This window comes from Sylvia atricapilla, chromosome 14 (assembly GCF_009819655.1).
Source record: "Sylvia atricapilla isolate bSylAtr1 chromosome 14, bSylAtr1.pri, whole genome shotgun sequence".
NCBI classification, from domain to species: Eukaryota; Metazoa; Chordata; class Aves; order Passeriformes; family Sylviidae; genus Sylvia; species Sylvia atricapilla.
Window position 1 is genome coordinate 2348477 of NC_089153.1, and position 14329 is coordinate 2362805.

At 51.7% G+C, this 14329-nt stretch overlaps 2 protein-coding genes across 2 annotated transcripts; both read right to left on the reverse strand.

Annotated features, from left to right (window-relative positions):
• Positions 1–2572: 2572 nt before the first annotated feature.
• On the reverse strand, positions 2573–5014 carry LOC136367726 (protocadherin beta-15-like). The gene has a single exon (XM_066329530.1). It carries the CDS (start codon positions 5012–5014, stop codon positions 2573–2575), a length of 2442 nt encoding a protein of 813 aa, XP_066185627.1.
• Positions 5015–8706: 3692 nt separating this feature from the next.
• Positions 8707–11182, reverse strand: LOC136367727 (protocadherin beta-15-like). Its single transcript, XM_066329531.1, has one exon. It carries the CDS (start codon positions 11180–11182, stop codon positions 8741–8743), a length of 2442 nt encoding a protein of 813 aa, XP_066185628.1. The 3' UTR covers positions 8707–8740.
• Between the last annotated feature and the right edge of the window lie 3147 nt (positions 11183–14329).

A 14329-nucleotide genomic window follows, 5' to 3' on the forward strand; every position in this document is an offset into this window, starting at 1 on the left:
TGCTTCCAGTCTTGATTTCTCTGATTAGCTTATCTGTGTTCATGACGAACAAGTCCAGAAAAATATTTCTTCCAGTAAGGAAGGCTGGACTAAGGTCTTAATCCTTCCTAAAGGGCACCTCCAGCGAGCTTCTTGGGAGAATTCAGCAGTGTGTTCAGACCTTTTAAGACAGGACACTGCCTCCTGATCTCACAGGGTAAAAGCCATAAGCCATCTGTTTATGAACTGCCTCAGACACTTGAAGCCTCAAACTGGACTGGCCCAAACCCCAGAAGCTTAACAAGGGAAGGTGATGGTTCATAACGATCTCAATAAGAGAGACACACCAACTCTCTTTTATAACATACAGTAGTGGAAGAGACTAGCACAGGTAGTCCTACAAAGGAGGTAGTCCTACATCTCTTTAAATGTGGAGAATATTTACTGTAAGTAACTTCACACAGGAATTCAGCCACACACAGAATGCTGAGCAGATCCTGGTCCTAGGAAAGGGACAGTGCCCCTGTTCCACACAGCCAAGATATTACAGGACTTCCATAGAGTAAATCAGTTTTATTAACAATTTGTATTAGAGTTCCAGTAAAAGAAGTTTGCATGCAGACTTCTTGTTCACAGGTAGCTTTCTCCCAGTGGAAAGGGGGAATCTGCCTGCAGGTTCCTTGGTGAAAAGGAGATGAATCCAGCCCTCCACCAATGCATTTGAGGAGCAAAACACAGCACAGCAGAGGCCTGTACCTTCCCAGATTAACTGGATTATGAAACACTTCATCCTTGATGTTTGTCAGTCTTCTGGTCAGCATCATTACGTATTCCCTCCCCCGGACTTACCTTTTCATCTGGGCCTTGTGGAACTAGTCCTGCTGTAGTCCTCTGCATTTCATGATGCCAAAGCTTCTCCCTGGTAGCAGCTTTTACTCTCCAAATTCCCAGCTCCAGGCACTCCCAAAAGAATACTTCCCAAGGGAAATACGTCGTCGTTTTGTGCCTTTCTTTTCCAAAATTCATGTACCTGAAGTGTTACAAACACCCCCTAATTGCCATCTGCAGATGTAGCTGTCAGAAGATTTGAGAAGGCCACTCCCCTACATCACAGCTTTACAGAGACAGAGCACACCTAGGGCCTCTCTTGAGGCAGGGCCCAGTTTCCCCTGATCTGCCTATTCCTGTGCTCCATCCCAGCCAAAAGGTCAGTGCTCTAAAGAACCATAGTGGCCTGAAAGCAATTATTCCATTGTCCTCCCAATTTTCCTGAATGCTGCTTCAGCTGCATCTTTAAACTGGAGAAATGAGCCCACTCACCCACTACCTTTGCCAAAGGAAAATACAAACACTATCTCCACACAGGGCCTTCAGGTGTTTTCTTTATTTTAGTTTTACACGTAAACTGTTACGATGTTAAACTTTATAACTTCAACAAAACACACTGTGAGGCTTTCTGAATATTCCGTGCATCACAGACATCATTCAAATAATCAGTTATCATATGTGGGGTGGCAGTCCTCCAGCAGAAAAGGAAAGACAATGTTCAAATTCAGTTTAGAGAGTAGCAGGAGAAAGGGTAAAAATGGGAATGCAAATGCTGTAACACAGATGGAGAAAATCATGTGGGGACAGCTTTCTACTCCTGGCAAGAAACCACTGTATGTAGAAGCAATAACAAGACCAACATCAAACTTCTTTTTACCATTTCATGTTGATTCCTACCATTCAGAAAATGCTCTCTGAAGGACTTAAGAACTTTTCATGAAATGTAACCAAATAAAATGAATGAGTTTTCAGAACTTAGTACAATTATAGTAGACAAAACACCACCCGTGCTGTTACATTTCTGTATTTCAATGAGGCAAAATGCTGAACACTGCTTTATTGGGAAAAAAGAATATATTGTTGTACATTTTATTGCTCTTCTCCACTCTGAAGAGGATGAAACCACTGTACTAGGAGGGTCAGAACACTCTTCTTGCCAGCTGAACTGCAGTTGCCTGCATTGCAGAGGTTTGATAGGAGCAACTCCACCATTCACTGGCCAGCACTAGTGAATCATATGCAGACACACAGTGGCTATATTGACTGGCAGGGAACCAAAGCACACAGAGCCCACACATCTCAGACAGAGGCATCCAGAACCCAAGGAAGAATGAGCTCAGTCCTCACACAACATTGGGACACAGTATTCTTAATATCTTTGCTCCCTGAGCTGGGAAAGGGGTTTTGTATATTTTATGAAGGAGATGTGTCTGCCAAACTGTGCCATTGTCTGACAGAACAAAAGAAAAGCACCACTATCTTGTTGGACAGCAAGAGAGACAAGAGCATAGCTGTAATGCTAGCCTCCTTCTTAAGCCCAATCAGAAATGACCATAAAAGAGCTGAAACATACTACGGCCTCAATGAGGGAACATAAGTATGATTTCTTTCCTTGTTTCTGTTTATGGACTGGCCGAAAAATTTACATGAAATTGGTTACAGCAATTGGAAAGACAGATATCTTCTGGAGGAACAACTGGCACATGCAGCAGACTGAATCCCCTCCTCCCATGACCACTGAAGCTGCTGGCTGTGCACACCCCAGCTAGGTAAAGGAAAGAGCATTGAACTCTGCTGCAGACAGAGTCCCAGCACTGTCTGGAGCCATGTCCTCTGTGCTGACAGGGACACAGGGGAAATCCTGTCCCTCATCAGGCTCCTGGCCCGTGGCACAGTGCTGTGGTGGCAGGCTGGGGAGGATGGGCCTGAGGAATCTGAACTCGCTGTTGCCCGAGCCCGTAGTGAGGCTGATCTCGTAGCAGTAGGCGCGGGGCAGGGTCCCTGCAGCGGCGGCATCGGCCAGGCCGCTCTGCAGGTTGTCAGCACCGTAAAGCACATGGCCGGCCTCCAGCTCCTTTCTCTTGCACACCTTGCGAGCAACAAAGGCCGCGCTGGAGATGAGGAAGAGGAGGGAGACAAAGACCAAGGAGACAATTAAATAGGTTGTCAGGGAGTCGCCCTGATCCTCGGTGGTCGGGCTGCTGTGCGGGAGGCGCACGTCGGAGAAGTCCTTGAGCAGGAGTGCGCTCAGAGCTGCGGTGGCTGACAGCGGGGGCTTGCCGTTGTCTCTGACCAGGACAACAAGCTTCTGCTTCACAGCGTCTCTGTCTGTCACCGGCCTCCTCAGACGCACCTCCCCGCTTTGGACACCCACCGTGAACAGCCCCGGCTCGGTGGCCCTCAGCAGGTGGTAGGAGAGCCAGGAGTTCTGGCCCGAGTCGGCATCGACGGCCACCACTTTGGTGATGAGGTAGCCCGCCTCAGCCGACACGGGCACCAGCTCGCCGGACGCTGGGCTGCTGTCCTGGCCTGGGTACAGCACGAGCGGAGCGTTGTCATTCTCGTCCAGCACCACCAGGCGCACGGTGACGTTGGCTCGGAGGGGAGGAGAGCCCGCGTCCGAGGCACTGACCGTCACCTCCGTCTGCCTCAAGCGCTCGTAGTCCAGGGGCCGCAGCACAAAGACGTGTCCGTTCTCAGAGTTCACCGAGATGCAGGAGCACCAGGGCCGCTCTGCCGCTTGCACTGGGGACAGCGAATAGGTCACCTTGGCATTGAGCCCCACGTCAGCATCTGCAGCACTGACGGCTCCAACAAACACCCTGGGCACGTTGTTCTCGCGCACATACATGGTGTAGGACGTCTGGTTGAAGACGGGGGCGTTGTCATTGACATCCGAGATGTCCACCGTGAAGGTCTGCGTGCTTGTGAGAGGAGGCGACCCCGCATCTGCTGCTGTCACGCTCAGGATGTGCCGAGCCGTCTCCTCGCGGTCCAGCGCGCTCACCGTCACCAGCTCATAGTAATTCTTATAGGCTGGCCGCAGGGAGAAGAAGAGCTGATCCTCCAGGGAACACGAGATCTGCCCGTTGGCACCAGAATCCCGGTCCCTGACCGAAAACAGGGCAACCACTGTGCCAGGCGCTGTGTTCTCTGGGAGGGGACTGCTGAAGGAACTCACCACCAGCTCAGGGGCATTGTCATTCACATCCACCACCTCCACCAACACCTTGCAGATTGCTGAGAGACCCCCTCCATCTCTGGCCCTCACACTGAGCTCATGAGTCTCTGCTGCCTCAAAGTCCAGAGGTTTTGTGAGTTTAATTTCTCCAGTAATGGGATCAATCACAAATGCTGAGTCACTCTGTTCTACTGCTTGGCTGAGTTGGTAGGTAATATCCCCATTAACTCCTGCATCCTGATCGGTTGCCAGAACAGTCAGAACCACAGAGCCTTCTGGCATGTTCTCCAAAACCTTTGAAACGTACACCTCCTCTGTGAATACAGGAGCATTGTCATTGACATCTAGAATTACAATGTGGACTTGGGTGGTGCCAGTCCTTGGAGGAGATCCCCCATCTTCCGCAATGAGACTGAAACTCATCTCTGCCTGCTCCTCTCTGTCTAGCGCCTTTTCCAAGACCAATTCAAGATACTTCTTACCTGTAATCTGAGTCCCATAGGAGACACTAAAGTACTCATTCTCAGGAAAGATGCTATACACCTGGATGATGTTGCTGCCAATATCGAGGTCCCGAGCCACCTCTAGCGGAAAACGAGAGCCCAGGTCGCTCGTTTCGGGGATGTCAAAAGTGACTTCTTCCTCGGGGAACACGGGTGAGTGGTCATTGATGTCCACCAGGGTCACCTCGACCCGAAAGAACTGCAGCGGGTTGGCGAGCAGCAGCTCGAAGGGGAGCATGCAGGTGGCGGCCTGGCCGCACAGCTCCTCCCGGTCCAGCCTCCCCGATACCACGAGGCGGCCGGAGCCGCCGTCTAAGCGAAAATGCTGCCGGCCGTCCTCCGACACCAGGCGGGCGCGGCGAGCCGAGAGCTGCGCCGGCGTCAGCCCCGCGTCCTCCGCCAGCTTGCCCACCAGGGAGCCGCTCTCCGCCTCCTCGGCCACGGAGTAGCGGATGGGCTCGGAGCCAGCGAGCGGCAGCGACAGGAAAGCAGAGAGACAAAGCACTTGCCTTGCGATCGCCATGGTGCGGCAGCGGCGGCGGCCGGTGTCGGTGTGGCGGATGTGCCGGGCGATTCCCCGCGGAAAGCGGCCAAGTGCGGGGCGGGCGCCTTCCCTCGGTGTCTCCGATTCTGGCCCTTGGTCCGACAAGGAGCCGGTGTGTCCCGGCGGCTGGTGACACGGAGCCGCTGCGACCTCCGTCAGAATGAGCTGCGCTGGTCAATGTTTAGCTGTGCTGGGTCGGGTCGAGCTCGTCTGCACTGCTCCGCTCTCAGCTCGGCTCCGCGGGGCTGCTCTCAGCTCGGCTCCGCGGGGCCGCTCTCAGCTCGGCTCCGCGGGGCTGCTCTCAGCTCGGCTCCGCGGGGCTGCTCTCAGCTCGGCTCCGCGGGGCTGCTCTCAGCTCGGCTCCGCGGGGCTGCTCTCAGCTCGGCTCCGCGGGGCTGCTCTCAGCTCGGCGGGGCTGCTCCGCGCTCCGCCGCCTCCGCTGCCGCAGCCGCTCGGCGCCGCCTTAGCCGAGGGCACCACCCAGCGGTGCGCGCTGGGACTGCACCCGCCGCCGCCCGCAGCCCGCGCTGCCGCTCGCCCCGGCCCGCGATTCCAAAACTTTCCGGACACCCGCGGGCAGCGGCGGAACGCGGATTTTCCCGGGGCACCTGAAAGCGAAGGTTCAGTCCGACAACGAGCCACTCGCATTGCACGGCAGGACAAACCGCACACAGATGGGGCAGTGATAACAGCACAGGCAAGATAACGAACTCTCTCTCGGCTCCGTCTGTCAACTAAGGCACTTCACCCACCAATCCAGTGCTTCAGACATCGGACACCGGGAGGAAAAAAACTCTCCGAATTCGGAAAGCCTTGAAGGAGCATTTCAGGTAAGAACGTTTCTACAAAGGATTCTATCTCCACAAATGTAGTCAGGGCCTTACCTTTATTTCAATTCGACATATTTTTCAATTTTACAAACACTGTGGCATAGCAGTTCACAATGTTAAACTGTATAACTTCAGCACGAGAGAGTGTGAGGGAATCTTTGGGAGTATTCCACTGACCAGAGACATCATTGAAACAAAGAGTTATTATAGATGGGGTGGCAGTCTTTCTGTAGCGGAATAGGCATAACAAGGTTCATGACAGTTCAGAGGGTAGAAAAAGAAAGGGCAACCATGGGGATGCAGATGCCCTGATTCAATTTGAGATAATCCTGTAGGGAAAGCTTTCAAGTTCCCACAAGAAGCCACTGAATTCAAAGAGAAGAATTAGGAAAAAAACCTCAAAGTCCTGATGGAATGTTCTTCTTGATTTGAAGTTCAAAAAATTTTCCTTGATGAACATGTGCCTTATTCATGCACACAAACACAAGGAATATGTTATAAAGATTCTCTAGAGTTGCAGCATACCCTAACACATCTGCTGCTACTTTATCTTCTGGACGCTCAGAGTTGGACAGAACACTAAAGCCACACATAGGCCAAGGGAAGATTTTGTTATGTATTTTTCTCCTCCTCTCTACCCTGAAGATAATGACTTCCCTCTACACGTAGGGTCAAAAGAGCCTTTTACTCTGCAGAGCTGGAATTGCCAGCATTGCAATGGCTGGATGGGACAAATTCCCTGTTTCACTGGGCAGCACTACTGAACCATCTGCACATGCAGAATGGCCACACAGACAGACAGACTGAGAAGAAAGTGTCACACACAAAGCCCACAGACAGAGACAGACACCTCCACAACCGCTAAAAGGAAAAGCCTTTATAAACAGAACATTGTGACACAGTACTCAGAAGTACCTTGGTTTTCTGAACTGGGAAGAGAAGCTTACTGCAATTTCAGCAAGTGTGGGATTTGTCTACCCAACTGTGCCATGGAGCTAGAACAGAGAATAAGAAGCCCAAAATCTGCTTTGACAGCAAGAGACACGAGAGCAGAGCTGGAAGTGCATTATGACAGCCTACCTGAAATGTTTTTGACAGCGTTGAAATACGCTATTATCTAAGGAAAAGAATCTGAGTATGTTTTCGTCTTTATTTGTGCTTTTGGAGTGCAAGATAAAATTTGACACTGATGGAGAATTTTCAGGAATTTGGTTATGCCAACTGAGAACATATTTCCTGTGGAGGAACCATCACCACATGCTGCAGCCTCAATCCCCTCCAGCCATGGGCATTGAAGCCTCTGTCTGTGCTCACCACAGCTAGCTCAAGGAAAGAGCGGTTTTTGCCAGGGCAGTGGGAAGCAGAGGCTCATCCTAGAACGACCAAGCCGCATTGCCTGGCAGGAAAAACCGGACATGGAGAGGGCAGTGGTAAACAGAATGGGCATGCCAATGAACGCTCTATCAGCTGCATCTCCATGGTCAGGAACTGAGCCCACTCAACAGTACCTTTGTTAAAAGACAAATTGAGAAAAACTTCACAGAATATTGACAAACATTGAAGGAGGCTTCCCAGAAAGATCATCTCTACAAGGAGTTCTGTCTTCACTAAAGGACTCTGCGTGTTTTCTTTCTTTCAGTCTAACACATATTTTCAGGGTCTAAACTCAGACTTTTACCAATTAAAAACGTTAACCTGTACAACATCAGCACAAGACGGTGTGAGGGAGGTTTTCTGAGGATTTCATGCATCACAGACATCATTCAAACAACCAGTTCTCATAGATGGGATCTCTAGAGGAACGGGCTCAGAACAATCCTCAGTATGTTTAAAAGGCAGAAATGGGAATGCAAATGTTCCAACACAAACACAGAAAATCATGTAGGCACAATTTTCCAGTCCCATCAAGGAGCCTTGTGTTTAAGGACCAACAATTGAAAGACCAAATTCAGTGTTCTTGTTAAAGTTCTTCTTGACTCTACCTTCCACTAACTGACTTTTAACATGTGTGAGGTTTTCCTTCCGTGCACCCAAAGACAATGAACACATTTCTACAATTCTGTTCAGTTACAGTCTACCCGACCAATGTTTGTGCTGCTCTATTGCCAAGGCAATCCTGAGGTGACACAACATCCAAACCCTTCTTGTATTCCAGAGGAAGATTTGGTTGTGCATTTTGCTGCTCTGCTCTGGGCTAGATAAGGAAGATGAGACTGCTGTTCCAAAAGAGTCCAATTCACCTCCTTCCCTGCTGAGGTGGCATTGCCCGTGTTGCAAAGCACAGGTGGGAGCAACTCCCTGCTTCACCAGGCAGCACAATGGAAGAATCTGCGGATATCCAGTGTCTACACAGAGAAACTCAGGGACAAGAAAGCAAAGCACACAGAGCTCACATCTCAGACAGAGACATCCAGAACTCAGGGAAGAAAGGAACTAGTGCTCACATGACATTGTGACTCATTCAAAATTACTTCCTTGCTCCCCAGAGCTGGGAAAAAAGCCTTTCTGCACTTCTGTGAGGATATGATTTGTTGGGCCAACAGTGACATTGTCCTAAAGCTCAAAACACAAAGGTCACCTGTCTTGTCAGACAGCAAGAGAAACAAGAGCATAGTTGTGAGGGCTAACCACATACTTAAAGTCTGTTGGAAATGGCAGTTACTAAACAGTTACTAAATAATAGAGAGAATTTCGGATTCTTTTATTTTCAATCATTCTTTTTGTAGTGGCAGGAATTTCTTCTGAACAGAATTTGCTGGAAGTTGGTTATAGCAATTTAAAATAAAGATTTGCTCTAGAGGAACCAGAGCAATATGCTGCAACTTGAATCTCCCCCTCCCATGGACATTGAAGCCTCTGGCTGTGCACACCCCAGCTAGGTAAAGGAAAGAGCATTGAACTGTCCTGCAGACAGAGTCCCAGCATTGTCTGGAGCCATGTCCTCTGTGCTGACAGGGACACAGGGGAAATCCTGTCCCTCATCAGGCTCCTGGCCCGTGGCACAGTGCTGTGGTGGCAGGCTGGGGAGGATGGGCCTGAGGAATTTGAACTCGCTGTTGCCCGAGCCCGTAGTGAGGCTGATCTCGTAGCAGTAGGCGCGGGGCAGGGTCCCTGCAGCGGCGGCATCGGCCAGGCCGCTCTGCAGGTTGTCGGCACCGTAAAGCACATGGCCGGCCTCCAGCTCCTTTCTCTTGCACACCTTGCGAGCCACAAAGGCCGCGCTGGAGATGAGGAAGAGGAGGGAGACAAAGACCAAGGAGACGATTAAATAGGTTGTCAGGGAGTCACCCTGATCCTCGGTGGCCGGGCTGCTGTGCGGGAGGCGCACGTCGGAGAAGTCCTTGAGCAGGAGTGCGCTCAGAGCTGCGGTGGCTGACAGCGGGGGCTTGCCGTTGTCTCTGACCAGGACAACGAGCTTCTGCTTCACGCTGTCTCTGTCTGTCACCGGCCTCCTCAGACGCACCTCCCCGCTTTGGACACCCACCGTGAACAGCCCCGGCTCGGTGGCCCTCAGCAGGTGGTAGGAGAGCCAGGAGTTCTGGCCCGAGTCGGCATCGACGGCCACCACTTTGGTGATGAGGTAGCCCGCCTCAGCCGACACGGGCACCAGCTCGCCGGACGCTGGGCTGCTGTCCTGGCCTGGGTACAGCACGAGCGGGGCGTTGTCATTCTCGTCCAGCACCACCAGGCGCACGGTGACGTTGGCTCGGAGGGGAGGAGAGCCCGCGTCCGAGGCACTGACCGTCACCTCCGTCTGCCTCAAGCGCTCGTAGTCCAGGGGCTGCAGCACAAAGACGTGTCCGTTCTCAGAGTTCACCGAGATGCAGGAGCACCAGGGCCGCTCTGCCGCTTGCGCTGGGGCCAGCGAATAGGTCACCTTGGCATTGAGCCCCATGTCAGCATCTGCAGCACTGACGGCTCCAACAAACACCCTGGGCACGTTGTTCTCGCGCACATACATGGTGTAGGACGTCTGGTTGAAGACGGGGGCGTTGTCATTGACATCCGAGATGTCCACCGTGAAGGTCTGCGTGCTTGTGAGAGGAGGCGACCCCGCATCTGCTGCTGTCACGGTCAGGAGGTGCCGAGCCGTCTCCTCGCGGTCCAGCGCGCTCACCGTCACCAGCTCATAGTAATTCTTATAGGCTGGCCGCAGGGAGAAGAAGAGGTGATCCTCCAGGGAACACGAGATCTGCCCGTTGGCACCAGAATCCCGGTCCCTGACCGAAAACAGGGCAACCACTGTGCCAGGCACAGTGTTCTCAGGAAGGGGACTGCTGAAGGAACTCACCACCAGCTCAGGGGCATTGTCATTCACATCCACCACCTCCACCAACACCTTGCAAATTGCTGAGAGCCCTCCTCCATCTCTGGCCCTCACACTAAGCTCATGAGTCTCTGCTGCCTCAAAGTCCAGAGGTTTTGTTAGTTTAATTTCTCCAGTGATGGGATCAATGAGAAATGCTGAGTCACTCTGTCCAAGTGTTTGGCTGAGTTGATAGGAAATGTCCCCGTTTACTCCTGCATCCTGATCAGTTGCCAGAACTGTCAGAACCACAGAGCCTTCTGGAATGTTTTCCAGAACCTTTCCTATATAACGTTCTTGTGTGAAGATGGGAGCATTGTCATTTACATCTAGAATGAAAACTGAGACCTCGATGGTCCCACTTCTGGGAGGAGAGCCCCCATCTTCAGCAATAACACTGAAACCCATCTCTGCCTGCTCCTCTCTGTCTAATGGCTTCTCTAAAAGAAGTTCAACATATTGGTCACCATTATCCCGACTTCCATAGGAGACACTAAAATACTTATTCTCAGGAGAGATTCTGTATGCCTGGACAGCATTACTGCCAATATCGAGGTCCTGAGCCACCGCCAGCGGGAAACGAGAGCCCACGTCGCTCCTTTCCACAATGTTAAAACTTACTCGTTCCTCGGGGAAAATGGGTGAGTGGTCATTGATGTCCACCAGGGTCACCTCGACCCGAAAGAACTGCAGCGGGTTGGTGAGCAGCAGCTCGAAGGGGAGCATGCAGGTGGCGGCCTGGCCGCACAGCTCCTCCCGGTCCAGCCTCCCCGACACCACGAGGCGGCCGGAGCCGCCGTCTAAGCGAAAATGCTGCCGGCCGTCCTCCGACACCAGGCGGGCGCGGCGAGCCGAGAGCTGCGCCGGCGTCAGCCCCGCGTCCTCCGCCAGCTTGCCCACCAGGGAGCCGCTCTCCGCCTCCTCGGCCACGGAGTAGCGGATGGGCTCGGAGCCAGCGAGCGGCAGCGACAGGAAAGCAGAGAGACAAAGCACTTGCCTTGCGAACGCCATGGTGCGGCAGCGGCGGCGGCCGGTGTCGGTGTGGCGGATGTGCCGGGCGATTCCCCGCGGAAAGCGGCCAAGTGCGGGGCGGGCGCCTTCCCTCGGTGTGTCCGTCTCTGGCCCTTAGTCCGAAAAGGAGGCCGTGTGTCCCGGCGGCTGGTGACACGGAGCAGCGGTCGCAGTCGTAGCCGCTGCGACCTCCGTCAGAATGAGCTGCGCTGGTCAATGTTTAGCTGTGCTGGGTCGGGTCGAGCTCGTCTGCACTGCTCCGCTCTCAGCTCGGCTCCGCGGGGCTGCTCTCAGCTCGGCTCCGCGTTGCCGCTCTCAGCTCGGCTCCGCGGGGCTGCTCTCAGCTCGGCTCCGCGGGGCTGCTCTCAGCTCGGCTCCGCGGGGCTGCTCTCAGCTCGGCTCCGCGGGGCTGCTCTCAGCTCGGCGGGGCTGCTCCGGGCTCGGCCGCCTCCGCTGCCGCAGCCGCTCGGCGCCGCCTTAGCCGAGGGCACCACCCAGCGGTGCGCGCTGGGACTGCACCCGCCGCCGCCCGCAGCCCGCGCTGCCGCTCGCCCCGGCCCGCGATTCCAAAACTTTCCGGACACCCGCGGGCAGCGGCGGAACGCGGATTTTCCCGGGGCACCTGAAAGCGAAGGTTCAGTCCGACAACGAGCCACTCGCATTGCACGGCAGGACAAACCGCACACAGATGGGGCAGTGATAACAGCACAGGCAAGATAACGAACTCTCTCTCGGCTCCGTCTGTCAACTAAGGCACTTCACCCACCAATCCAGTGCTTCAGACATCGGACACCGGGAGGAAAAAAACTCTCCGAATTCGGAAAGCCTTGAAGGAGCATTTCAGGTAAGAACGTTTCTACAAAGGATTCTATCTCCACAAATGTAGTCAGGGCCTTACCTTTATTTCAATTCGACATATTTTTCAATTTTACAAACACTGTGGCATAGCAGTTCACAATGTTAAACTGTATAACTTCAGCACGAGAGAGTGTGAGGGAATCTTTGGGAGTATTCCACTGACCAGAGACATCATTGAAACAAAGAGTTATTATAGATGGGGTGGCAGTCTTTCTGTAGCGGAATAGGCATAACAAGGTTCATGACAGTTCAGAGGGTAGAAAAAGAAAGGGCAACCATGGGGATGCAGATGCCCTGATTCAATTTGAGATAATCCTGTAGGGAAAGCTTTCAAGTTCCCACAAGAAGCCACTGAATTCAAAGAGAAGAATTAGGAAAAAAACCTCAAAGTCCTGATGGAATGTTCTTCTTGATTTGAAGTTCAAAAAATTTTCCTTGATGAACATGTGCCTTATTCATGCACACAAACACAAGGAATATGTTATAAAGATTCTCTAGAGTTGCAGCATACCCTAACACATCTGCTGCTACTTTATCTTCTGGACGCTCAGAGTTGGACAGAACACTAAAGCCACACATAGGCCAAGGGAAGATTTTGTTATGTATTTTTCTCCTCCTCTCTACCCTGAAGATAATGACTTCCCTCTACACGTAGGGTCAAAAGAGCCTTTTACTCTGCAGAGCTGGAATTGCCAGCATTGCAATGGCTGGATGGGACAAATTCCCTGTTTCACTGGGCAGCACTACTGAACCATCTGCACATGCAGAATGGCCACACAGACAGACAGACTGAGAAGAAAGTGTCACACACAAAGCCCACAGACAGAGACAGACACCTCCACAACCGCTAAAAGGAAAAGCCTTTATAAACAGAACATTGTGACACAGTACTCAGAAGTACCTTGGTTTTCTGAACTGGGAAGAGAAGCTTACTGCAATTTCAGCAAGTGTGGGATTTGTCTACCCAACTGTGCCATGGAGCTAGAACAGAGAATAAGAAGCCCAAAATCTGCTTTGACAGCAAGAGACACGAGAGCAGAGCTGGAAGTGCATTATGACAGCCTACCTGAAATGTTTTTGACAGCGTTGAAATACGCTATTATCTAAGGAAAAGAATCTGAGTATGTTTTCGTCTTTATTTGTGCTTTTGGAGTGCAAGATAAAATTTGACACTGATGGAGAATTTTCAGGAATTTGGTTATGCCAACTGAGAACATATTTCCTGTGGAGGAACCATCACCACATGCTGCAGCCTCAATCCCCTCCAGCCATGGGCATTGAAGCCTCTGTCTGTGCTCACCACAGCTAGCTCAAGGAAAGAGCGGTTTTTGCCAGGGCAGTGGGAAGCAGAGGCTCATCCTAGAACGACCAAGCCGCATTGCCTGGCAGGAAAAACCGGACATGGAGAGGGCAGTGGTAAACAGAATGGGCATGCCAATGAACGCTCTATCAGCTGCATCTCCATGGTCAGGAACTGAGCCCACTCAACAGTACCTTTGTTAAAAGACAAATTGAGAAAAACTTCACAGAATATTGACAAACATTGAAGGAGCCTTCCCAGAAAGATCATCTCTACAAGGAGTTCTGTCTTCACTAAAGGACTCTGCGTGTTTTCTTTCTTTCAGTCTAACACATATTTTCAGGGTCTAAACTCAGACTTTTACCAATTAAAAACGTTAACCTGTACAACATCAGCACAAGACGGTGTGAGGGAGGTTTTCTGAGGATTTCATGCATCACAGACATCATTCAAACAACCAGTTCTCATAGATGGGATCTCTAGAGGAACGGGCTCAGAACAATCCTCAGTATGTTTAAAAGGCAGAAATGGGAATGCAAATGTTCCAACACAAACACAGAAAATCATGTAGGCACAATTTTCCAGTCCCATCAAGGAGCCTTGTGTTTAAGGACCAACAATTGAAAGACCAAATTCAGTGTTCTTGTTAAAGTTCTTCTTGACTCTACCTTCCACTAACTGACTTTTAACATGTGTGAGGTTTTCCTTCCGTGCACCCAAAGACAATGAACACATTTCTACAATTCTGTTCAGTTACAGTCTACCCGACCAATGTTTGTGCTGCTCTATTGCCAAGGCAATCCTGAGGTGACACAACATCCAAACCCTTCTTGTATTCCAGAGGAAGATTTGGTTGTGCATTTTGCTGCTCTGCTCTGGGCTAGATAAGGAAGATGAGACTGCTGTTCCAAAAGAGTCCAATTCACCTCCTTCCCTGCTGAGGTGGCATTGCCCGTGTTGCAAAGCACAGGTGGGAGCAACTCCCTGCT

What these genes read in the sequence shown, in the direction of transcription:
- LOC136367727 (XM_066329531.1), bottom strand. Translation starts at nt 11,182, where the DNA reads ATGGCGTTCGCAAGGCAAGTGCTTTGTCTCTCTGCTTTCCTGTCGCTG.
- LOC136367726 (XM_066329530.1), bottom strand. Translation starts at nt 5,014, where the DNA reads ATGGCGATCGCAAGGCAAGTGCTTTGTCTCTCTGCTTTCCTGTCGCTG.